We start from the raw sequence: 25397 nt of genomic DNA, 5'->3' as shown, positions 1-25397 counted from the left end.
CATTCTGTGAAGAAAACCCAGAAGGCCTAAGTTTCTCTTAACATTTGTTTTCTTTTGTACGGAGTCCAATCAGAGGAAGAATTTGACTTCAGTATCTTTAATCAGTTCCATTATGTCCCAACGAAGCGTAAATGAACGTGCAACAGGAGGCTGTGGAGCCCAAAGCTCCTACACCTGCAGATGCAGGTTCTGGCTTGAAGCCCCGGACAGCAGTTGGGCAAACGTCCCCAGTGAAAGCCGGGAGCCCTGCTGGCTTCTCCACTGGCCTTGGGCCCGGTCCTCTGCCAGCCCGGCCACCAAACAGCAGGAGAAGAGAAATGGCAGATCTGTTCTTACCGACACGAACTGGTGATCCACTGCAAACCTCCGTGTGGTGACCCTCTAGCTGAATTACAAAGAATTGTGCTGGAACTTTTATAGAATAAGATCTTATCACTAGCACCAAGCTCTCTGTATAGCAGACGATTTACTGTATGTCAAAGGAACAATATGATTTACTAAGTGACTTGACTTAAGTATCTCCCAACAGCGTTCCCTGTTCAATGTAGGAAAACATTCACTCCCTTCACATGCAATTATTAACGTGGATATGACAGCAATATGAACAGTTCTTCTGTCCGTCCAGCACCAAAATGAAAATTTGTTTAGTTTCCTGTAAGGACAAATCTGGATTCAGGCTGGAGTGAGCAGCAGTTTGTTCACTCCCAAGTAAAACAAAGCAGAGGAAACAGAAATACAGATTTGGACCTTGTACATGCAAGTTGGAGGATGAAAAGCTGGTGATGCATGTCCTCTTATCCAAAACTCAGAGCTTAACCAGCACTTTAACAGACCCTACATCTTGAGAATTCCCCTTCTGCCAAGTAACTCGGCTGCTTTTCTTATGAGGAATTATGGGCCACATTTTTTAACTCAGTTCTGCTCTTGGCTGAGTAATTCAGAGACACACAGATGGAGGCAAACGAGACCCACAGCACTTAGAAACAATAATATCAGTTCCAAACACTGATGGCAGCAGCAATTTTAATCGCTGTGCAAACAACCATGGCTCGGTCTCCACTGCGGCGCCGGGAGGTTGTTGCCCGCTGCAGTGGGTACCCAGCGGGGGACGGGACCGTCCCAGCTCCAGTGGGATGTCACAACTGCACTAGCAACAACTCTTAGTATAGCAAGAGTTTGTACCTGATTTTCGTCTTGAGGATAACTAAATTCTAGTTTGATGTGAAAATCCTACAATATTTTCCTTTTTTATGTCATGAACTGTTAGCTACACTCCAATATTAATACATTTATACAAGCACTTAGACTGCATTTCTTTAGTGTAAGGTCAGTATTTTAAAGGTCCATCCATGAACCTCTACCTTCTGCCGTTGTTTCAGGGTACAAAGCAAAATGTCAAGAAATCTTTATATGTTACAAAAAAGAATTTAAAAATCAAAACAGCTGTAGAAATCATGTAGTAGTTTGGGGATGCATGTTCTACTGACAGGAAAATAAACGCTTTAGGGCTTTTTGGTGACAGGTCAAACTTCTGGGGAACTGGGATCATCACAACAAAGTCGGACAAAATGCTGCACTGTCAACCCAAATCTTATTTGTTTCTTATGTGAATGTTGCCCTTGACTTTCATAGGACTAATTGTCCAAATACAGCAAGTAAGAATTGCTTCCTCCTAAGCTAAGGATTTATTTTAACAGTTAAGCAAAGACAGAACTTAAGATAAGGTTCTCTGAGCTTTAAATATCCTCTCAATGAGTATCTTGCCATGAATTTACAGTATGATAAAGGTTGGGTTATTTCTTACACCATAGATACGTGTAGCCCAATATAAAGACTTATGATGACATCAACAGCAGGTGATACATACATTTATGATCATGTGCTATTTAACTTTGGAGGCATAAAGTCACAGCTCAGAGTCGTTTGTGTTGCCTATGCCTCCAGTGACCTCTTCAAGACCCCAGGGACAAGTCCCCATCCCAGGAACACTCCTCTCCATGCCAGACGCCTTTGCCACACGGGCGGACACAGCAGCAGACACTGCCACCACGCTGTGGGACTTCTGACATGGTCGCACCTTCAGCTGCACGATTTATGCTTGTCCATGTATATACGTGTATCTATGGATGGATAAATATATACCACAAGAAAGATGCTACAACGCATAAGGGCAGGAGAGTCATGCAGCAACTCTGCCACAGGCTGACATTGCCCTGTATTTACCTATTTGCTTTGGGGAGAAATAAAATTATATCAAAATGTATTTCTGCAAGTAAATAAAAATAATAAAAGACAAATTCTGCAAATATATAGAAGAAGATGGTCCATATTTGGATTTTAACAATTTTGACAATATCCTTTTGAGTGTAAGGAAAATAAGAGATTAAAACCCTCAAGTTAGCCTCTCAGGAGTAAGCCACGGAACTCCGATGACGATGAGGCGATATTCCTTATCCTCGAGCAGAGAGCGGGAGAGGCACTGCCTGTCCTCGCGCCACGCTGCGCAGTACGCCCCAGCCTACTTGGATACACTCACCTTTCAATAAGCACGTTTCTCTTGAGTTTACGAACAAGCTTTTGGAGTTTCAGAATTCCATTTATGAACATTAATGGAAAGACGTTTCACATTTTCTCAACCAATCACTAAAGGGAATCACCTTAATAGCACGTGGCAAACATCCGCTTCTACACACAGGTCATAATACTGGCCCATTTCGTTAGACCCACTGATGGCATTAAAATATTCTTAAATACTTTTATACTAAATATAAACTTTTATACTAGTTTATATATACTAAATATTGTGTACATTGGAAAAGTACGTTTACTATATAGAAAGTATAAATATACCCTTTTGTACCAAACGTTAAATGCACAATAGTCTTGGAGTTTATGTTTATACCAAACATTAAATGCACAATTATACCCCGAGTATCTGATTCTTCCCTTCAGAGTTAAACAAATCCACAGAAACCCTTAAGGAGGTCAAAAGAACCATCCAATGTAGTAGGATAAGAATGGCAATATAAGACAGAGTACGACTATTTTCAATATATTCACTTGAAAAATACAGAAATTTGTTGTGGTTACCGGTCAAAATGCCCCAAGTATAATACACTATCTATGCAGATTTATTTTACAGATTAATTTTTTTAATGGTCCAAACCATTACAGCCAGACGCATGAATAGCTAACGCTGTACGCAGTCACTGGCCAAAGGTTAAGTGGAATGAAATGTCTCTAAGGTACTTCTTAAAACAGGAGTGTTTACTTCATTTTCTTGTTGGCAAAGGCTCAGGGAGTTGTTTATTTGGCACATTGTTTTTTTGCCTGTTACTTCATGAGAATTTGAAATACACATGGTAATAAAGGTCAAATAAAAGCAGAGTAACAGAAATACCTCCGGATATTTTGGAGCCGGTAGCCTGGAAACCCTGACACCAGTGAAAAAAGTCTCCTTCACTTTAATGAAATAAAGCTTTTATCCAATGTCTTTGAAAGAACTACATATCCTTACAGTCTTCCTTTAACCATTTCAAAGTAAGAAAGAGTTACTCAGACAAAAATGGATAACGTCATGGGAAACACAGATTACCAAGAATCATGGAGTTTGATGAAGATCGGATACCTTAATAATGACTCTCACAAGAAAAGAATTGTATTTCTCTTTGCACTTATTTGTACCAGACGTTACCTTCCCAACATTACATATAGATAAGTAAACTTTAGAACTTACTTATTTCTCTTAGTTTTGATGCTAAGATCATCGTTTTCATCCCCTGGACAAGAACTAACACATTTATCTGCTAAAAAGAAATAAATAGTTATTAGATTTGAACTAGATAAATGGGAATACAAATTCCTCAAATTAACCTTTCATTTCGTGTCTTTGGCCGCTGCTCAGGTATTTACTATTTTTCACTTTCCACAGAGCATTTTAAAAATAACACGTATTTCATCAGATCTTCAGAACTGCCTTCACCCAAATGAAAGTAATGGCGATAAACCCGACCATTTTCATTCTGAAAAAATACTCATTGTTCGTTCATGACAGGATTATTTTAAATCTCGTTATTGTTTCAAGCTGATACTCCCTCCTCCCTTCCCTTAAAAATGCGACTACAAAGACATTTCTGCAAAATTATTTCAGTCCTGGCAGCCTGAAGGATTCAATTGTGCTAACTTATTCCAGAATCTCCCTCCTTAGCCCACTTATTCTTATATAGGCAAAAATAATGCTGCTTTTCCATAAATTCAACGACCGGTATGGCAAGGCTGTGGAGATACCAACAACCTCCTCGCTCCTGATGTCGTAGAGTAACTCCAAGGCTCCTGGTGGGGCCTGGACACTCGCCCTTGAAGGATGCTGAGGCTGCATCATCACTCATAACGAACGTGAAGCATACGGAACAGATATTTACTTCTGGAATTTTTTCTTTTTTTCCACTACAGTTTTCATCAAAATTCAAACGGACAGAGCACCAGAAGTCCTGTCCATCCAGTGCTCGGTTTGTGTGCGGGGTCTTCAGTAGTTCCCCTTCCCCACCAATTAGTTGAGAAATATAAAAATCAAACTGTATGTGGTTAGCTTGGGAATATCCGAAACACCAAACCTCAGCCCTTTTGTACTGGACTGGTAACGAAGACACCTCTTGCTATTTAGTAAACTATGTAAAAATAAATGTAAAATAAATATAAAATTGAATTTAGGTTATGGACATAAAAGGTTTGAATAATTTGATGTGGGGAGATCTGATCTCACTGAAATCAGATGAAACTCCAAGACTAGAAAATGGGTCCAATCTTTGTATCATTGAAGCTAACAGAAATGTGGCCATTTATTTCAAGTTTCAATTTAAGAATCTTCTCCTTACTTCATTTTGTTTCCCTATTTTAGGGAAATTGCATGTTTATTGGTGTGCTCTCTTCAAATGTTACCTTTTATTTATATTAAGTGCATGAACGTGGCATACACTGCAAAAGGACCAATACAAATCCCAGAGCAGCTGTACCGTTGCGGCGTGGGCAGAGCGGGAGCAGGGACCACGTCAGAAGGGAATACACAGCAAGTACAAATGGACGTTTTACGAACTACAACTTAAAATGATAAGAAGCAGCAATGAATGGCATTCCGAAATAAGGAGCTTGACCTCAACATTCCTGCCAACATACGAGCATTATGAATATGTAAATAAATTTAATCATGTTTTAAATAAACATAAATTCACTGGAACTATTACCTCTTCTTGGTAACTTCTTCTTTGGGACACCCAATTCAAAATATAAAGAAATAGGAAAAACAACCTGTAAATTCAGAAGGTGGAACGCAATTCGACAGAGATATCATAAAGCTATTAATGAGGAGTTGAACAACCCGCGGAGGCCGCAGTGATCTGAACTGTAACGAATGCTGAAAGCAGTAACACGAAACGAGAGCGTACCTGGTGGTGTTCTCCAGGAGAGCTGAAGCTAAAGGTGAGTGGGCAAGCACAATGCTATCCCTACCAAATGTCACCACGACAAAGACAAGGAAAAGCCATGCCCATGGGGCACCTCCTGCATTTGTCCCATGCCACAGCCAGCCCCTCCCGAGCGGCCGAAGGACCGACGCTGTGCCACGCTCGGACGTGACGGACCCCAACGGGACGTTCTTTTAGCAAAGGGAGCACGTGGTGGCAAGTCCTTTCTATTCCACATCCCCACGGGACACGAGCAAACTCACTGGGGATGGCAAACCACTATAGGAAGTTCTGCAGCTACTTGAAGGTGAACTCAAATTTGAAGTCATCTTATGACAAGACCTTTCATAGATTTCTGAAAAGGATGTACAATTTTTGAATTTTGTTGTGAAAAATACATGAGCGTGGCATTTATAAAAATAACCTTCAATGACCATATAGCTTCCAGCTAAAAGAATTCTGACGCAATAGACCTTGATTGCAGAGTTTGGTTCCAGCGAGCAATGGGGGGACACCAAATCCCCCTCCCTTCGCCTGTGGGACTGCCTGCTCTGGGCAGAGTGTCTCAGGGAAATGGATTAGAGTCAGCATCCTCCCTTAACATTTCAGTGCAATGGAAAACTCAGTGAGACATGACAAACGGTGTCCACCTCTCCCTCGGGGACCTCCTGCACCACACGGCACCGCTGGACCTCTGGTAAGATCACAGACTGACTTCGCAAGGGAAGCAGCCGAGCACAAAACCGAATAATTGATTTAAAGCTTTGAGGAAGAATATTACTTGACAATCATCTTTCCATGAAATCATGAAGCAGAGCACAGCCCCAATCCGACGGTCTATCAAGCTTAGTGCTGATTAATTAAATCATTCAGCTAATCCCAGCCATGTCACGAATTCTGGTTCATTTTCCAGAGCCAAGAGGAAAGACCAGCGTTTACCAGGTGAGTGAAAGCGGCGTCAATCCACCGGCCACAACGCAAAAATCTGATTTGCAGTTTTGTAAAGAGACCTGGTGCCCACGTGTCGCACCAGGAGCCGACCCAGGCTGTTCCTAGGGACCGCGCTTCATGGTTTTGTCTGAACGGGGCCAAAATATTTGTGGGAACAGAGTAAACCAAATCACAACTGGTTTTGAATAGGGACCATGCCAACTATGAATCGGCACGCCATGTTCTGTAGGCAGAATGTCAGTTTTCTTTTAATTAGATGAAAAAATAATGTCCTCAGCCCAAACACCCAGACAACCCACTTGAGCAGGTGAAGGAACAGGAACAGATAAAAATGTTTTTCTCCGTTGCAATAAAACAGAAACACTTCAAGGAATCTTTGGGGGGAAATAGGGATATTACGGTCAGTCTGTGACTGCACTGAGACAGAGGAGTAATGATTCCATGGGACGGCCTGATGGGAACCCATTAGAAAAGAGCCGTGACACCTTCATAAATCTCCCTAAGAACTAATACTTTGTGGAGGCGGAGTAATTGATAAATGAGTAATTTTTCATTTATGCCTAAATTATAAATGCACTTGATCTTTCAGTGGAGCGATGTGCAGATAACCTATAGCACCCCATGAATAACGATGCTTGCCAAATTTTTCGTGCCTTTGATTTAAAAATTCTAATTAAAACTCAGCAGCAGCAACTAAACTAAATAAATTTGGCAACCATTGTTGCAAACACAGAGCTCATTTGTGTTATTTATTTACTTGAGATTACAGCCTAAGAGAAATGGTAACAAATAATTCCTTTCACCTCAGCAGCTAATATATACTAATTATAACCTGACTGTCTCAAATACTGAGCAACCACAAGTCCCAATTATATCAAGGAAGATTAAGACTATTAGCAACAATGAAAACCGTGGTCATAAAGAAACTGGTGCATGAATCAAATCTTGGTGGTACATATAGATATTAAATAAATAAAGAGGATGGAAAGGATGGAGCACACAGAAAAAAATAGATTTTTGAAGTGGCACACATCAGCAATGACTTTAGACTCTTCTTCTTAAGGAATTATAGGCCATGAATAATGACCCTCAGTTTTGTCTTTGGCCATCGTTTCCCTTGCCAGTAATTAATTGATCTTTCAATATATTCTGTAATAAAAAATGTATGGTGTATTCTTCTCCTGAAGAACAAACTTCAGCAGAAACGCTTTGGAATGATTAGATATACAGCTAAAGTTATCCAAGCCATGTACAAAAATGATATGTACACAAGCATCTGACGATTGAAATTTATACTGAAAAATGTAATGACATTATATGTTGACAAGGACTACATTAATAGAAAACCATTCCTTGTAGCTTTTTTTCAGTAAAATTCTGCTAGCATAAATCCTGATTATCTCTCACTTTTATCTACCTGCAGACATCGTGTTTCAAGTCCACAAAGGCACACTCTCAGCCCCTCGTTGGCAGCAGTTCAGCAGGAGCTGCGCGTGCACCGCAGCCCCGGATGGCCGGAGCGTAAAAGGCAGGTCATCACTTCACGAGACCAGCAGTCCGACCTTACTTTTAGTTACAAAATACTACACTTTGAAAGAATGAAAAAAGTCTCATTCCCCCCTGCTTCCATTTTTCTAGACTTCACCACTAAAGGACAGCCATCGGCTGGAGGAGGCTCTCCACTCAACCTGCTGTAAAGCAGAACATTCAAGAATTGCAAGCAGCACATCAAGACAAGCAGCATTTCAAACGCCTGCTGTGCACCTTGATGTCCTCCCAGCAACGGCAGGTCTTACTGACACCGCTCCCATGCGAGAGAGCGAACGTAGAGCGTCAGGCAATGAAAGGAGCATTGACACGGCACAGGGCGGCACCCGGTAACAGGGAGTCCACAAAAACTGGTGAACCCTAATCTTTGGAGAGAAATGTGGTGGGACAAGCACCGGCAAGCACAGGCTGGCATGCTGGGCTGCTCCTGGATTGGTCACCAGCACAGACAACACCTGGACTGAAGAATGAAGGTACGGAGAGCAGAAAAAAAGACGGTATGGCAAGGAGCATGGGATGGGAAAGCTGGGCTGGGAAAAATGCCTCCGCGACCTGTCCGTCTGGGGAGGACCACACAGCGAACACCTCGGGTGACTGACAAGCCAAGGGGTGTCTTCTCAGCTGTATCTGGAGCCCCCGAACATGGATTTCTGCAGATCAGCAGGTTGTTCTTCAGCCACACTCTGAGGGATCTGCGGTTTTCAGAAAGGGACTGGCAGAGTCATGTTTAGATGGAAGCACCCACGTTTCCACCAAACCTTTTAGCGCTCATTAGGGGTTTATTACTGGGATTTTTTTCTCCCCTCTACAACTTGGCTGGATAATCATTAGCTATGGAGTATCTGCTTTTGTCTAACAGCTGAATAATGCATTGGCAACGCATTCCTAATGTACATCTTGGAAATAAGTGCAATAAAACATAAAGACAGCGGCTTCCGAGATGTGTTTCATACATCAAAGATTCATCCAGTATAAGAAGCCACCTGTTTCTTCACTGCCAATAACGAGAACGTTCTATCCCCCAGCTCAGCACGTCAGTGAAAATACAGGTTTTGCAATAAACATCAATTTCAACGCAACACTTCATATGAAACCTCAAAAGGAAAACCATTCTAATTACAGTTATCAAACTTTGACTTGAATGTATTTAGCGACCAAATTTCATTCGACATTTGAGTTTAAATAGAGGCAAATAATCACAGGGCTGTAGTTACTTGCTGCAGCTTCCAGCTTGCGCTTGTGGGGAGGATCCTCGATGATCCGGTTTATGTCGCCGCGGTGCTTCAGGTCCACCGGCTTCTCCCAGACGGACAGCTGCATTGTAGGGTTGAAGAAGAAGACCCGGTCATCTCCAGTCCAGACTACACACCTATTCCAAGTGATAAACTAGGCTTAGGTAATGGCAGATACGCCCACAAACAAGAAATTCACCCGCAGTTGGATTATTACATCTCCGTTCCAGCGCGTGGGTGAGACTGAGTGCCTGCCCCAGGCCCTGCCAGCCCACGCCACTCACCTCGGGTACAGTAACTCTCTCCTTGTCAATAAAATGCCATAGAAATGGTCTAAACATGCCCAAAGAGCAGCAGGTGAAATATTCTATCACGGATGGGGAAAAGAACCAGGTGAGGAGGAACCCCGTGGTGCTCAAAGCAAAAGAAGCCACAGGAAAACGCATTTCATGTTCAAAAGCTGTGGCTGAGAGCAGCAAGTGGCATCCCCATGGCATTCCCCGTGGCATCCCCACGGCATCCCTGTGGCATCCCCACAGAATCCCTGTGGCATCCCCGACAGCTCCCATGCCACTCTGCCCTGGACGGGCACACGCAGCCACCGCAGAAGTCTGCCGCAAAGGTTTAACTCGATTTTTGTGGGCTCTGTTTCAAATTTGAAAACTGTGACCAAGTGCTGCCGTGCAAATCACAGATTCTTGACTTGGTCAGTTAAAATATGCCTGACAGCAGTTCAACTTTTTGTCCTGACATTCATTTTAAATCAGCTAAAATAATACGAAAATAAGTATCGCACCACCCTTAACAGATGCTCCAAAACCTCAAGTTGTACTTCAAATCTATATGTAAATAAACAAACAGAATATCAATCTCAAGCCCACACTTTCTGAATCGTAATGAAAACTAAGTAACCTTATACACACACTCTGACTTCCTCACACACACACACACACACGTAATAGAAAAATGTTTGTCTCTCTGAAACATAAATACCTGGAAGGGACAAATCTTATCATTAGAATCTCTGAGACTTAACTGTTATTAAAACCAGGGAACAAAACTGGTTCAAAAAAAAGTCTAGTCTGGGTAAAAGACTGCAAATATGAAAAATGCTCCATCACTGCAGAGTACTGTAATAAGATAATCCACCACACTGTGTGTACCACTGGTAGGACATCACCATTGATCCTGCCCAAACACATCATGAAAAATACATAACCTCCGGGAGAAACCGTCGCGGGAGCCGTGGGGCACCGGGAGCAGTGCAGTGTGAGTGTGTGACCGAGCCCCAGCATCACAGTAATTATGTTCCATGGAGTTAAATGTTCTCCCGATGAACAGCAGCACAAAATTGGTTGAACAAACCCAGCCGTGGAGTTCAGTCACACTTACACCCCACGCAAGCTTTAGCATCCTGAATTCAGTGACAAGGACGTGACAAATACTTTAATACCTTTCTGGTTTTTTAATACACCAATGTTTTGGATCACAAGAGAGCCTCACAAAACAGATGCTCTAATCCTCTGTTCCGCAATGATTAGGTGTAATTACTACTTCTTACTTCGTACCTTGGAGGTACGGGAACCTCCCAAAACACCGACCCACCAGCCCTGAGCCTCTTCGGCAGGACACACCAAGAGGGACTTCCATGGGAACGTCTCACACCAAGGCTCCATGCTCCCAGAAATACCACGGTTGGCCCAGAAGGAAGGCAAAAAAATCTTGGGATTTAGGTGAGGAGGACAGATGTAGCTGATTAATACAAATGGGTTATTGTTATCCTTTTATAAATATTCAAATTATGGTCCAATCGTGCCCAGGAGTAGACGCCTGCTCCGAAATGCCCCTTGCTGTGATTTCTTTCATCGGCAAGTAGCTCACTGCAGGATTTGAACTGCCTGGGGAACTAGTTGCAAATGATGGTCGACTGGAAACCAGCATCTTCTTTGGGGCGTGCGATGCTACCACATGCACGCGGGACTGTCGAAGCCGTTATTTGACAGAGATTATAACCAGCAGGTTTGGAAACGTGTGTTTTGCCTCTGCCAGGACGCTGCTGTGCTCGCTGCTCCTCTGGCCACGCACGCAGACCCTGATGGTGCTCATTAATCACCAGGTATCATCAGGGCTCACGTGCCATCACCCCAGGTTAGAAACTCTGGGGTCCCTCGTGACACATCTTCGCTTTTCCATGACTAATATAATTTGACATTTCATTTAAAATTAATGTCCTTTTCCCCATGTAACATGTCACCTGTTCCTCTTTGGTGTAATAACGGTTTCAATTATCCACAGGGGACGCATGGTATTTTGTTTCAGTCACAGAGCATGAACTGGAAATGCAGATATTGTTATGTTCATGTTTCCCTTTAGAAAATTGTAATTTAAGAATGACTAAGGGCACAAGATGATGATATTAGGGTTTTTTATTATTTCATAAGGGAGGTAAGGTTTGGTAACACTGCTGAAAATTTTTCTGCCATTAAAAATGATGGTCTGGCTGCTCCTGACAGGGGCTTGGTGATGTCACATCAACCATGGGTCCCGCAGAAGCAAGGAGTCAACCTACGGGTGCAGAGTGGTTGAAGTAAATTCAGAATGTGTTGAATTTGTGTTGCACATCTAGTTTCAACCTATCAAAAAAAATTGTAAATTGTGATTGAAGCACCCTACGGGCATGCTTCATGTTCCACCATGAGCCGTGGGACAGACAAGATGTTCTCACCTCAGAACATGGCACAACTGTCAGCATGAGGAGTATGCCCCCTCCCTCTGGTCCCAGGGACCAGGTTCTTATGCCTTTTCTCACACCCGGAGTACTCTCTGGGCCACTAAACTGTCCTCTGGAAACTTAGAAATGGAAGTTTTCTCCCCAGAGATTGAAATATCCCAAACTTGGATCTGGGAGTGGTGCAATTCAGTGGAGGTACCAGATGCCCGTCCACTGCTCAGCAGACACTGCTGGAGATGAGGGGGTGCAGTGAGATCCCTCTGCGGATACCACGGCTCTCCCCCTCTACTCCACTCTCATGAGACCCCACCTGGAGTACTGCGTCCAGTGCTGGAGCCCCTACTACAAGAGAGATATGGACGTGCTGGAGCGTGTCCAGAGAAGGGCCACGAGGATGATCCGAGGGCTGGAGCACCTCTCCTATGAGGACAGACTGAGAGAGTTGGGGTTGTTCCGTCTGGAGAAAAGAAGGCTCCGAGGAGACCTTACAGTGGCCTACCAGTATCTTAAGGGGGCCTCCAAGAAAGCTGGGGAGGGACTTTTTAGGATGTCGGGTAATGGTAGGACTAGAGGGAATGGATTAAAACTAGAGATGGGTCGATTCAGACTGGACGTTAGGAAGAAGTTCTTCACCACGAGGGTGGTGAGACACTGGAACAGGTTGCCCAGAGAGGTGGTGGAAGCCCCATCCCTGGAAGTTTTTAAGGCCAGGCTGGACGGGGCTCTGAGCAACCTGATCTAGTGGGAGGTGTCCCTGCCCAGGGCAGGGGGTTGGAACTGGATGATCTTTAAGGCTCCTTCCAACCCTAACAATTCGATGATTCTACGATTCTCTGCAAGAACAGATGAAACCATAACTGCCTATGACACTGATGGACTCAAACGGTTCCTCTGCACTACACCACAGAGTAGCAACTGTCAGGAAGAGAAACAATTGATGTAAACCACATATTTATGATGCTGAGATTAAGTAGGACATCAGACTGCGCCTACAACACTGGTTTGCAAAATGGCACAATATGATAATAACAAATAACAGCTGATGTCTATGTGGGATGCCTTAGCCAAAAATGTCAGCCACTGAGTATAACCTGATTATTTCATCCAGCATAAGCATGAATATGGGTAAAGGAGGTAAAAAATCCTTTAGTCAGCCACTGGGTACAGAAAGTGAAGAAAGCTTTTATCCATTTAAAAATGACACGAGAGATTTTGCTACCCAACATGTAGTTACCTGAATGGGAACGTGGTCAGGAAATCTGGGTCATTAGACACAACCTGTTTTCATTGATGCAACCTGAAATCAGCCCCATTCTTGCAAGACAGTAAGAGTCATCCACTGCCAATGAAATAACTGGGAGAGAAAGAGGATCTGGCCCTAAAAAGCTGGAACATTTCTTGCGGATCTTGTGTTTCCTCTCTGATCCACCCAAGCACCATCCAGGCATTTTCCTGAAGTACACGATTAATGAGGAGAAGCTCCCGCAGAACCCAGCATTGCTACTTAACACCCAGGGTAGCGTATTTTCCCCACGTACCAGACCACTAATGCATATCTGGCGAGGGAAACGGCACTGATGAATGGCTTCTAGCAGGTCTAATTGCATTTGCTTACCATGGTGATCCTGGCACGGGAGTGGATGCCACAGGTTTGTTGCCGTTTGATGTGCTGTCATCCTCATTTACTAGTTTAAAAGAATGATCCTTGAAAGACAGACAGAGATTAGTTAACAAATAAAGCCAATGCAGAAGACTCTTATTGTTACACAAATCCCTCACTTTAACGTGAAGTGGATTACCCTTATTGCCATTATTCCTCCAGCAGCTTTATGAACAACCAGCTACCTTGAGAATAGCCCAGATAAACGGGAAATAATAAAAATGTCGCCCCACTTACAGCAATACAAATGAAAAACCAGCAGACGTGCTTTTGACCAGGCCAACAGCTCACTTGGGACGACAGCGGGTATAACTCTGTGTACTGCAGTAACGAGGACAGCTGCCTTGTCAGAAACGAGCGTCCATCCTAACGAGGGGCAGGGACAGGCAGGAGGGTGCTCCCACCGCCACTGGCCCCTGGGACCGTGCATGAAGCAGCAGCGCATGCAAGGGACCGGTATTGAAATGCCATCCTTGGCTGCTGGCTTCCAAGTAGTTTTTATGGTGCTTTCGAAAGACATAACAACACCAGCAAGAGCAATTGTCCCTGACTTTGATGGAGTGACTACGTCAGTGGACAAGGGAAGAGCTACAGATGTCATCTGTCTGGACTTATGTAAGGCCTTTGACATGGTCCCCCACAGCATCCTTCTCTCTAAATTGGAGAGGTGTGGATTTGATGGATGGACTGTTTGGTGGATGAGGAATTGGTTGGATGGTCACATCCAGAAGGTAGTGGTCAACGGCTCAGTGTCCAGATGGAGACTGGTGACAAGCAATGTCCCTCAGTGGTCCATATTGGGACCAGTACTGTTTAATATTTTCATCAATGACACAGACAGTGGGATCAAGTGCATCCTCAGCAGATCTGCGGGTGACACCAAGCTGAGTGGTGAAGTTTACATGCTGGAGGGAAGGGATGCCATCCAGAGGGACCTGGACAGGCTTGAGAAGTTGGTCAGTGTGAACCTCATGAGGTTCAACAAGGCCAAGTGCAGGGTCCTGCACCTGGGTCGGGTCAACCCCTGATATCAGCACAGGCTGGGTGATGAAGGGATGGAGAGCAGCCCTGAGGAGAAGGACCTGGGGGTGCTGGGGGATGAGAAGCTCAACATGAGCCAGCAACGTGCGCTGGCAGCCCAGAAACCCCCCGCAGCCTGGGCTCATCCCCAGCAGCGTGGGCAGCAGGGCCAGGGGGGGATCCTGCCCCTCTGCTCCGCTCTGTGAGACCCCCCTGCAGTGCTGCCTCCAGCGCTGGGGCACCAACAGCAGAAGGACACGGAGCTGTTGGAGCGGGGCCAGAGGAGGCCCCGGAGATGCTGGGAGGGCTGGAGCCCCTCTGCTGTGGGGACAGGCTGAGAGAGCTGGGGGGGTTCAGCCTGGAGAAGAGAAGGCTCTGGGGAGACCTTCCAGCCCCTTCCAGGCCCTAAAGGGGCTCCAGGAAAGCTGGGGAGGGACTCTGGAGCAGGGAGGGGAGCCATAGGACGAGGGGGAAGGGTTTTACACTGCAAGAGGGGAGATTTAGATGAGATCTGAGGCAGAAACTCTTTGCTGTGAGGGCGGTGAGCCCCTGGCCCAGGTTGCCCAGAGCAGCTGTGGCTGCCCCATCCCTGGAGGGGTTCAAGGCCAGGTTGGACGGGGCTTGGAGCAACCTGGGCTGGTGGGAGGTGTCCCTGCCCAGGGCAGGGGGTGCCACTGGGTGGCCTTTAAGGTTCCTTCCCACCCAAACCATTCCAGGATTCTGTGAAACCCAGCCACGAGCATCTCTCCTCTGACACTGACACCACAGTGCAGACCTCCTATAAAGCGCCGAGATAAATTAAATAGATAGCTCTTTATAATGGACTGTAGGAAACAATCCCCTATCACCAGCACAGCTTCCGCCACAGGACAGTCCTTTATCCTGACTCTGATTTGTGCAGCTCGATAGTTTAAAGATGTTTTTAAAAGAAGAAACGCCATCACAGACCTTATTGCCATCGCTCTCCATGGGGGAACTCTTCCTCTCCGCATGTAAAATCAAGGTTGGTGGGCAGGAGGATCTACTCGATTCTTTGCCATTATCTGTGAGAGGAAAGGATTCTTTTTAATGCACAATAAATACATTCCCTGCAAGCCAAAACTGGCAAAGAGAAACCAAACAACTTCCTGTGGCTCCGAGACTCCTCTCCTCCTCCTGCAGTCCTCTGCGGCACACGCGTGCCAAGGACCACATCACCTTCCTAAGTATCGTGCTGGATTTTAGTGGGACACATTCACATACTTTAGAGACTTTTATTGCGTCAAGCTTTTTTGTCCTGCTATCCCTGAATCCAAACCTTTTTTCCATGGGCCATGTCCACTTCCCTGGGGGCACGGCCACCCCTGAGGGGCTCAGGGCCGGGAGCCCCCTCTCCCCCAAGCCAGGGGACACTGCGGTGCTGGGGTCAATCTCCACAGGAACCCCCCGAGCGTTTCAGTGCATTTCCAATGGAAGCAGCTGTAATAACACATTACTCTCCTTTACAAACAGCCGTCTCTATCCCAAAATGCCGAACACTAAAGTGTTTCCACTGGCTACAAATTCCGTACGTCTCAGTAACAGAGAGGGCAAAAGGGACAGTGAGGAAAGGCGAAAAGGCAGCAGGTATGAGACAGAGAGCTAACAATGAGTAAAAAGTCGTTTTCACAGTAAGAAATATTAAACAGACATTGTTTTTTCTATTTGGTTGTCTTTTTCGTTGTCTTGTCCTTTCACTTCTTTTAAAACACACAATCAAGCATTGACCGGGGTAATTGTTTCAAACTGCAAGAGGGGAGACTGAGATGAGATCTGCGGCAGAAATTCCTTGCTGTGAGGGGGGTGAGCCCCTGGCCCAGGTTGCCCAGAGCAGCTGTGGCTGCCCCATCCCTGGAGGGGTTCAAGGCCAGGTTGGACGGGGCTTGGAGCAACCTGGGCTGGTGGGAGGTGTCCCTGCCCAGGGCAGGGGGTGCCACTGAGTGGCCTTTAAGGTCCCTTCCCACCCAAACCATTCTCTGATTCTATGATTCCCTTGCACATATGCCTGAAGAGTTCCAGCACAGCAGTAAAACTGCCAGAGGAGACTCAAACCTCTCGGGAGCAGGGACTGTGGGGATCCATCCCCGTGCATGGCTCTCATCCACCCCCCCGGCTCTGTGGGGAGACCCCCACCAACACCCTGCCATCATGGGCTCCCTGGGGAGCTCCAGCGCAGCCATACACTGCAAACATGGGCTGGTACTACCCATGTTAAGAGTGCCATAACCAAGGGAAGCCACGACATACCGCTCCCCTTATCCGTCTCAAGACGTACGGAGCACCTTCTGTCTGCCAAAGAGACTAAAACTTTGGTACAGTCACTTCAAGAAACTATTTGTAAGCACTGCTCTTCTAGGACTGCATATTATATAGCAGATTCACATGTCAAAATACTATTCAACTGATTTTCAAATTATTCAGACTACAGAATGGGCACAGGTGTAACAGGAGCTACGCCGAGGAAAAGGCTGGAGTCTGCCATTTGACTCTGCTTCGCCGTGGAATACATCACAATAATAAAAATTTAAATATATGCCATTTTTCTCAGAAGACAACTTACTCTATTTTTATGGGTAGTGAAAAAGAAGATTTACAAACCATATCAATTAATTTCCATGCTAAAGGATCAAGGAGTAGGGAGCAGCTAATACACATCAAAAGGGTCTCTAAATTTATCTTCCTTCATGAGGCATCTGTTAACGGGGCGTCAAAGCAGTACCAGGCACCTTGGTCTTTGAGTGCAATAAAGTCACACCTGGCTCCAGCCTGCCCACGAGCTGCTGGGCTGCTGGGAAGGTGACGAAATCCCAGCAGAGAGCTGAGGATGGTCAGGGACACTGGAGGGACAACGCGGGGACACCACGGGGACAGGCCCTACCAGCAGCAGTGCCACGTGCCAGCGCCTGGAGAGGCAGGAGGCAGCTGCTGGCACTGGTAAACGGCGGCACCAGCCACCATAAAGCCCCACGAGAGGGAAGCCAACACCGGGAGAGCACACCGAGGAGCGGGGGTGCTTCTTGCAGGCTGAGATCCAAAGGCACAAATAGGGCACCTCGCTTAAATTAACTCTGCTAATGCATTCTCCAGCTCTAAAACACGGCAGAAGAAAGATGACGTGCTGTTTCTTAACCACTTCGCTGTCTTGCCCTGTGTCTTCCCATCACTCCGACTCTCCCACTGCTGTTCCCCTCGGATATGCTCGGCAGCTGGTTCTCCGCTCCCATGGCATGCTACGAGCCAGCCCCACATGGCACGGCAGGCACAATATGCCTGTACAGCCTCCGCCCAACGAGGGTTTTAAACCAAAACATTGCCATGCCTCTACGAAATACGTTCAGAGAGGATGAAAGGAACCTTGAGACATCCCCTCTGCAGCAAACCTTCCTTCGCAAGTCACTGATTTTGCAGCAATTTGAGGCAGCCGGAACAGCCCAGGTTTGGGACGGCTTTTGCAGGGGCACAGCTGGCACTGGCCACGTTCTGTGGGCACACATCTGACACTGGCCACCTCCTGCGGGCGCACAGCTGGGCTCAGGGCACCACAGTTGACCACGTGTTGGGAGCCTTTGAGGGCAACACTGCTGAGAGGTGTCAGTACGTCTCAGCATCTCCAGCTCTCGACCCTTCTGCTCTTGCCCTGAAATAATCCCTGAAGCAACAACTGTGGAAGGCCAATCGGCTGCTGATGAAACGGCCCCAAACACATTGCTGGTCGGGTTCTGTCACTCGAACACGGAGCAGCTGGACACGGAGCAGCACGCTTGGGAAACGGTGCTTAATGTACCTCGGATTTATTTTTTCTTTTAATAAGGAAATTAAATCAACCCTTCTTCCAGCTCTGCTTCTTTCTCTTCTTAATTATTTCTCTAATCCTAGAAAGAAGGCTTTTTATTATTATTAGAATTTTGATTCTTTTGTAGCCTTCATTATGACGCTGGTTTAAGAAGTAGCCAAGATCTTTCATTCATGTCTATGCATATGCACACGTCCATGAGGAACAAGAAGACACATTTACCTAGCTGATGTCAACTTGTACTTGAACATTACAAGCATTAATACAAATATCTAAATGTCAATTGGCAGATTTAAACAAACTGTTGCACATGTGGAGTTCGGCAGAGGAGTTTCCCACAGCTGATGCTGAAAAAAATGAAACAGGCGTGAGAGCCTAAACCACTCGCACAGCTCCGGGAGCTCTGCTTTGATGCAAAGAAAGGTACGAAATATGGCATAATTGGTTTTCTCATGGCTGCCCTGACCCTGCTCCTTCATAACTGAGGATTGGCTTGAAGTACAGAGTGTGGACGTGCTGGTGCAGACCAAATCATGACACTCTTGTGCACAGGTAGCCATTCCCACACCCGTTTGAACCTTCAGTGCGGAGATACTCTGCGCTGCCAATGCCCAAGGCAATCTGTCTTTTTTTCCCCCTTTGAAAAGCTCCCTCACAGCATCCAAACAGGAAAGCTGACCTCCAGGGAGGGACTCGGGTGCTCAAAATAGAGCATCACCGGCGCAGCGCTCGTAGGTGAACTTCTGCAGCACACAGTTCATTAGCTGTTCACACGTGAAATATACTTCCAGAAGATCTTGGACCATCAGCACATATAAAATAAGATGGAAATAAAAAAACAATTTAAAACAAAATAAAAAAATAAAGTCCTGAAAGTCACTGTGCACGTCAGGAGTCATTTATTTTTATATCTATAGTTGAACATTGTGACCATTTTCGGTAAGAATAATGTCAAGAGAAGAATAATTCAGGCTCGTGCTTGCCCCACGCTGCAGAAGGACAGCCAGCAAGATGCACAGCTACCCCCCATCGGCAGCTGCCACACGGTTTCACTCAGGTTTACTCTTTTCTCAATCAATCGACCTTTTCTCCCCCCCTCTTTAACTCAAGTGCACAAAATAAACTGCAGTCTGACAATTAAGCCACCACGACATATTTCCAACATAATCACGCAGCTTTTTTTGCCCCTAAACTTAGCAGCATAATTACTAACGATGTGCTCCCGCACTTGCTGTAACGCTGGCGAAGGATGCGCTGGAGACGGAAGGATAAAGATACCTGATTAAAGAGACTTGGAGGCACCGCGGCAGGTAGAGAGACATGAATAATTCACAGTATTGAAAAGTAAAGGTGAAGTAGCAAAACTGTCTTGGGTATATCACAGAGGATGTAGGTGTATGATCATCAACATCTTATTAAAAGCAGAACTGGAGAGGGAGAGGAAGGGTAAGGCGGAAGAGAGAAGAGGGGAGAGGGAAGAGGGATTCACTCTAGAAGTATCTATGGAGAATAGATTGAAAAAAAATTGGTTTGCAAAGGTATTTAGAGGCCAAACCTCTGTTAATCCCAAAGGAAGTTTAAAATTTTGATTCTAAATGTCTCAGAGAATCGTATTTACTTCAAGTGCACACATCTAAACACTTTTATTATCTCACCAGCATCTCTGCCAGTCAGTTCTGTCTCTCCCCACAACCTCACTGCTTCTGTTTCTTGAGATTAGCCTAAAATCCATACCTGATTGACCCCCGAATTCCTCCTCTGTTGGTTCTGGCTCAAGCTAAGCATGGGATTTCAGTGCCGGCCACATCAGCCGGGTCGGTGCCCTGCTCCACAGGCGGGGATCCCACCTTCAGCCCATCACCATGGCTTTGGGGAGACAGACCCTGCTCCCGCTCCCGCCTGCACGCTGTATCTCACCCTGCAATTTGTGTCTATTTTCTGCTTTCACCGGTTTCTCTGTGCCCTGCCAAGTGCTCTGTCTCCCCTCTTAGCACAAGTCTCCTGCAGCAATGCTTTTTTCCTTCTGCAGCCATCTCTTCCCACTCACCCCTTGATTCTTCTGGAGGTTTGCAGTGGGAACAGTAGAGGACAAATCCTCTGTCTGCTGTCCCATACCATGGGCTGTACGCCCGCTGCAGAGGTCAAGGACAAACTCCTTTCATTGCTGGACTTTTCAGGCACACCGCTGACACTGCCCAAGAGATGCTGTTTGCTGCTACCCTGAAAATAGTTTCTTTGTTAAAGCAGGAAAAGGTTAAAACCCCTGTTCAGTATATTCCCTCGGACAGCGTGCAAGGCGGGCAGCATCCCATCCCCACCTCCCAGGCTGGCTCCGTGCACGTGTTTCCCACAGAGCTGCGCAGGAAGGGCCATCGCTACAAGCATCGCTACAAACATCACTAGGACCATCGCTACGAGCATCGCTACGAGCATTGCTATGAGCATCGCCACAAGCAACACCATGAGCATCACATCCCACAGAGCAGCTCCAGCTCCCGCCAGCGCCAGGCACAGCACGGTGCCCCCATTCATTTGCCTCCTCCCTCCCTGAGCACGAGCTGGACGCCCATCGCAGGGGGTTTCCACCTGCTTTTGCAGTTCCCCCTCGTTTAAGCCGCTGTACCATTTCTCAGCCTCTCTCTCTGCACCCCTGCAAGCTGGCCCAGGCAAAGCCGGGCTCTGAGTGATAGAATCATAGATTCTATGATCATAGAGTCAAAGACCTTCGCTGAGTCTTGCTGACCTTCCTTCCTCTGCTCTTTACATGTGATTCTTTTTAAATATCAAGATCTCGGCCCTGATCTTCAAGGCACTTAATGATCTGAGCTCTGAATATCTATAAAATCATGCAGAGCGCTGGGAGGGTGGTAGCTAGAGCTCCACCTCACTTGTACCTACTGTAATGCAAAAAAGCCAGATTTCTACTTGAGACTGGACTTTTCCAGCTTCCAATACAAAAATAAATGCTTACTGGAAGCCAGGACCATCGTGAAGTTTACTCCTTCCACTCCAGAAATAGAGAAAATTTTATTAATTTTGGCTTCAGAGAAAGAGGGATTTGGTGTTGTGATGAGCAAAATCCAGCTGTGCCAAGCCTTGCTGAACACACAATTTTCTCTTTAGAAACCAAGTCAAAGGCTTACCTATATTGCAAAACAAAAGCATGGCTGTAACGTCATAGCGAATCTGTACGTTGGCTCAATGCTGCCCCTGCAGCAGGTGGCAAAGCACGGTGGCACAGGCCTGGTGTGTACCTTAAGGTGCTTTACACACTAGATGTAAGATTCACGGCTCAACGTGTTGGTATTCCAGTTGTCTGCCCCAGTCCTCTCTTAGAAACAAGTACCCCTCTGCTTCAGTGCTCCTGGCCTGGACACACTCAATGAACACTTCTTTCAAGGTCCTGAGCTTTTAAAAATAATAATAATAATAAAAAAAAACCCAACACCAAAACCTCTCCCAAAAAATAAACGAAAAAAAAAACCAAACTTGGAGGACGCTATCTTCTTAAACCATCTCTCCACCCTAACCATCCACCCGGCCGATGCAGAGCAGGCTGCCTGCTTGACTTTGCCCCCAGGACAAGAAGGTCCCAGTACCAGGTCCTGGTGGGGACACCAGGTGGCTCAGTCCTGGCCCCCACCACCCGGTGACGCAGGGACAGGTCACCATGGGACTTGGTCAGGTTCTCAGCATCTCCAACAGCTTCCTAAAGGGCAGGTTTGCTTTTCTGTAGCACTTTGAGGCTGATTTGGGAAAAACCTTTATTACTGTTATTTGCTTTTAATTGTGATTCCTACTTTGATCATTTTTCCACTGGAGGTAACAATAGTTTGTAACAACCTATAGAAAAGAGTGTGATCTCCTCAAAAGCATTAAAGAAAAATTCATACTATACTCGAGTGAAATTACCGTTTTTCTCTTAAATGTAGCTGGCAGCAAATCAAAGATGACAGAAGGAGGAAGAAGAAGGTATTTTGTATTTTCAGGAGAAAGCTGGAAACAAAATTATACCGATCATCTGATTTAAATTACTTGTATGCATATAAAAATGTAACGATTGCTCTCCCAAAGTGATGGCCTCCCAACAGTACAGACGTTTGATTTAGGCAACCTATTGACCAAATGTCAGGCTGGCCTTTATCAAAAGTCATCTAGTCAACAAAAGGCTTCACACAGAATCCTTATTCAGCACAACAGATAAAATCAGGAGTGGCTGTGTTTTCAAATCTGCCAAGAAGAAGATTATGAAATATACTTGATATAAAATATATTAGAAACCACGATTTCAGTTTTCAACATGCAACAAGCTGCAGATCAGCACGACCCTTGCACAAATCTTCATCTTCTCTCCCTGCATCCTTCAAACAGTTTTAACGTTTCCTTCGTCTCACTCGCTTCTGAGAAGAAAGTGAGTCAATACAACTCTTGGTGACTAAGGAGGAGTTTGCAGGTCTTCAAGCGCAATAACTGTACAGAGGATAAAAGAAGTAGGGGTTTACCAAAAGCAAACCAAACCAGACAAGAAACTTTAAAGTGCCGTATGTTGAAAGAGACGTGTATGAACTTTCCTTCAGTTTTAAGGTGTCTGTGTCATAAAATTTTCAGCAATTTCCAGACAGAGCCGGAATACTCAGCAACATAAATTCAATCAGAGGATCTTATTCAAGCCAGGTACGGCAGCAGGCAGACCTGCTTCAAAGGGAGCCTCCAGCTCCACTTATGGATTTCCCCAGCTCAGCTGACCGCAAAGTATTTCATGAAACTTTTATCTTAGCTGTGGGTAGAGCCGGTGAGCTTGAGGTACCCACGGAGGAACCGGCTTAGCGGGACAAGTGAGAGTTTCTATATCAAAACAGTGCTAACTCCTAGGTGTGAAGGATCAGAGAAATCACGCCTGGGATGATATCTAGTAATTCCCGATAAACGCCAGTTTTTCCCATGGAACCTAGTTGGGAAGGTGGGTTCGGGACCCCACGGTGCCTCTCCATAGCTGCGTGTGTGCAGGTCGGGCAGAGGAGCAGCCCCTCCGGCCCCATCGCAGCATCTCAGCTTCATTAACAGGACTCCTGACTTCACAGGGACATAAGAGGGATTCCACCTTATTAGGAAAGAAGTCCCCAGTTTCCTATCACAATCTGACCGCTTTTTGATTGTGATTTGCAATGGGTATATGTGAATCTAAATAAAGCCACACGACTTCCTCCAGCCTTTGGGAACAGCATTGCCCCTCCGCTCACAACACACACGCATTTACATGACAGTGAATAAACCGGCTTTATCACAGGGTGCAGCACAAAGCACCCTCGGAGGCTGCCGCCAACGAGGCTTCCTGGAGCCACTATCCAAGAGATAACCACGTTATCACTGTAATGCTTGTGAATACCACCCGCGTGGGAAATCAAAAGCCCAAGGACGTTTCAGAAACTTGCCTTTTGTATCATCAAAGGCAAAGCTACGGCCAACTGCCAGACCAAGTAAACAGGATCCAAAACACTCTGAAGACGCTCACAATTAGCTAAAGCAAATGTCATAAAATTTGAGCCAGTCTTTTAAGGGTCCCCCATTTCTATGCGGCATGGGAAGCACGGCTCGGTTGGGAAATACGCAAATATACAACATGTGCTCCAGCAACACAAGCAGTATCTAGAGACGTGAACTCACCTGGCAATGTCTGATCCATCAGGTTGGTTGCCATGAAGGTCACCGCCGGTGCAGACAGAGCAGTTACCCGGGTGACTTGCGTTGGCATCAAAGGACCGACATGAGCATCCATTCTGGAGGCAGAACCTGCATTCAGAACCATAAGGAAACCTTTTTTTTTTCCCCCAGTAAACAAAAACACCTTTAAAAAACTCACTTTTTTTCCCAGCCATATTTCCCAGAATGCTCTTTTAACCTCCTGCTGAACATTTCCCTGTACCCATTCGCACGATTAAAACAATAGGTTTTGTGTTCAGTTGAATTACTGGTCTACTCTAGCCACGATGTCCAGTGACTCTTAGCAAATAAGCATCAGTGGAAATTTTAAATTAATAAAATATGGCACTCAAAATAAGAATTTGCAAGGATATATTAATACTTTCAGAACAGATTACATTAAAATCAGTTTTCTTTTTTAAGATTAACTAACACACCACCAGTTTCTACTGTTACTCATCACAAACTCTGTGTCCCACTCCATCCATGGGAAGTTATTTTGCCAATAATTTAAAAGAGCAGGTTTATCTAAGGGAATCAGTCTGCTCAGACAATTCACAAAACAGAAAATTGCTAAATTGTTTATATATGTTATTCATGATAAAGTAGTAATCCAGGTCTGCTGCTAAAACTATGCTAATTAAACCCGGCTACTTAATCCTTCAGAATGCGTGGCTATTGCCGAATTTGAGCACCAGTTTCCCATTAACTGTACATTTAGACACAAAATCATTTTTCAGAAGCTGGAAGACCGATACCGCATCGTCTCATCTCTGACGTAAATCCAGGTGTCCCACCAGCAGGCTCCATGCCCTGTTTAGAAGCCCCCAGTTCAAAACTGAACGGGCAGTAGGGACGTATCCCTGGGTTTAAGGCAGACTCTGGGAATAACATTGTATTTCCCAAGCATGACCCAAGCTGTGGAATTCACTACCCTTTCCTTTTACTAACTCCTCTTGTGCTGTCAAACACTTCTCATCCCAACTCCTCTGCATTTCACAGTAACAGGGATCATTTCTGGTACCTTCACTCTGTGAGAAAAACTCACTCGCACGCTATAAACGTCTTCATCGATTTTTGTTTCTCAGACTCCAGGTGCCAAGGCAGATTATTAAACATACCTTTCACCAACATGGGGACACTGGTTGCTTTTTTGAATGCAACTATAACATCATTTTACCATTAAAAAGGACAATTTTTCTTACTGAAAACTGGAGTCTTGGGTATCGCGATAACACGAGGGGTACCTCCTCCCATAAAGGGTTAACACAGCTAAAGAACCATC

At 45.5% G+C, this 25397-nt stretch overlaps 1 protein-coding gene across 1 annotated transcript in view; it reads right to left on the bottom strand.

The window, feature by feature from the left end:
• The window catches only part of TCERG1L (transcription elongation regulator 1 like), a 91333-nt gene that overhangs the window by 12374 nt on the left and 53562 nt on the right, over positions 1–25397 (bottom strand). The window contains exons 5-9 of the mRNA XM_063338524.1: positions 24077–24202; positions 15550–15644; positions 13537–13625; positions 9173–9327; positions 3737–3806 (exon numbers count right to left, since the gene is read on the bottom strand). Coding sequence (XP_063194594.1) covers positions 3737–3806; positions 9173–9327; positions 13537–13625; positions 15550–15644; positions 24077–24202 — 535 coding nt within the window. The remainder of the gene's footprint in view (positions 1–3736; positions 3807–9172; positions 9328–13536; positions 13626–15549; positions 15645–24076; positions 24203–25397) is intronic.

This window comes from Chroicocephalus ridibundus, chromosome 6 (assembly GCF_963924245.1).
Source record: "Chroicocephalus ridibundus chromosome 6, bChrRid1.1, whole genome shotgun sequence".
NCBI classification, from domain to species: Eukaryota; Metazoa; Chordata; class Aves; order Charadriiformes; family Laridae; genus Chroicocephalus; species Chroicocephalus ridibundus.
The sequence above is the reverse complement of the archived record's forward strand: the minus strand, read 5'-3'. Positions and strand labels throughout refer to the sequence as shown.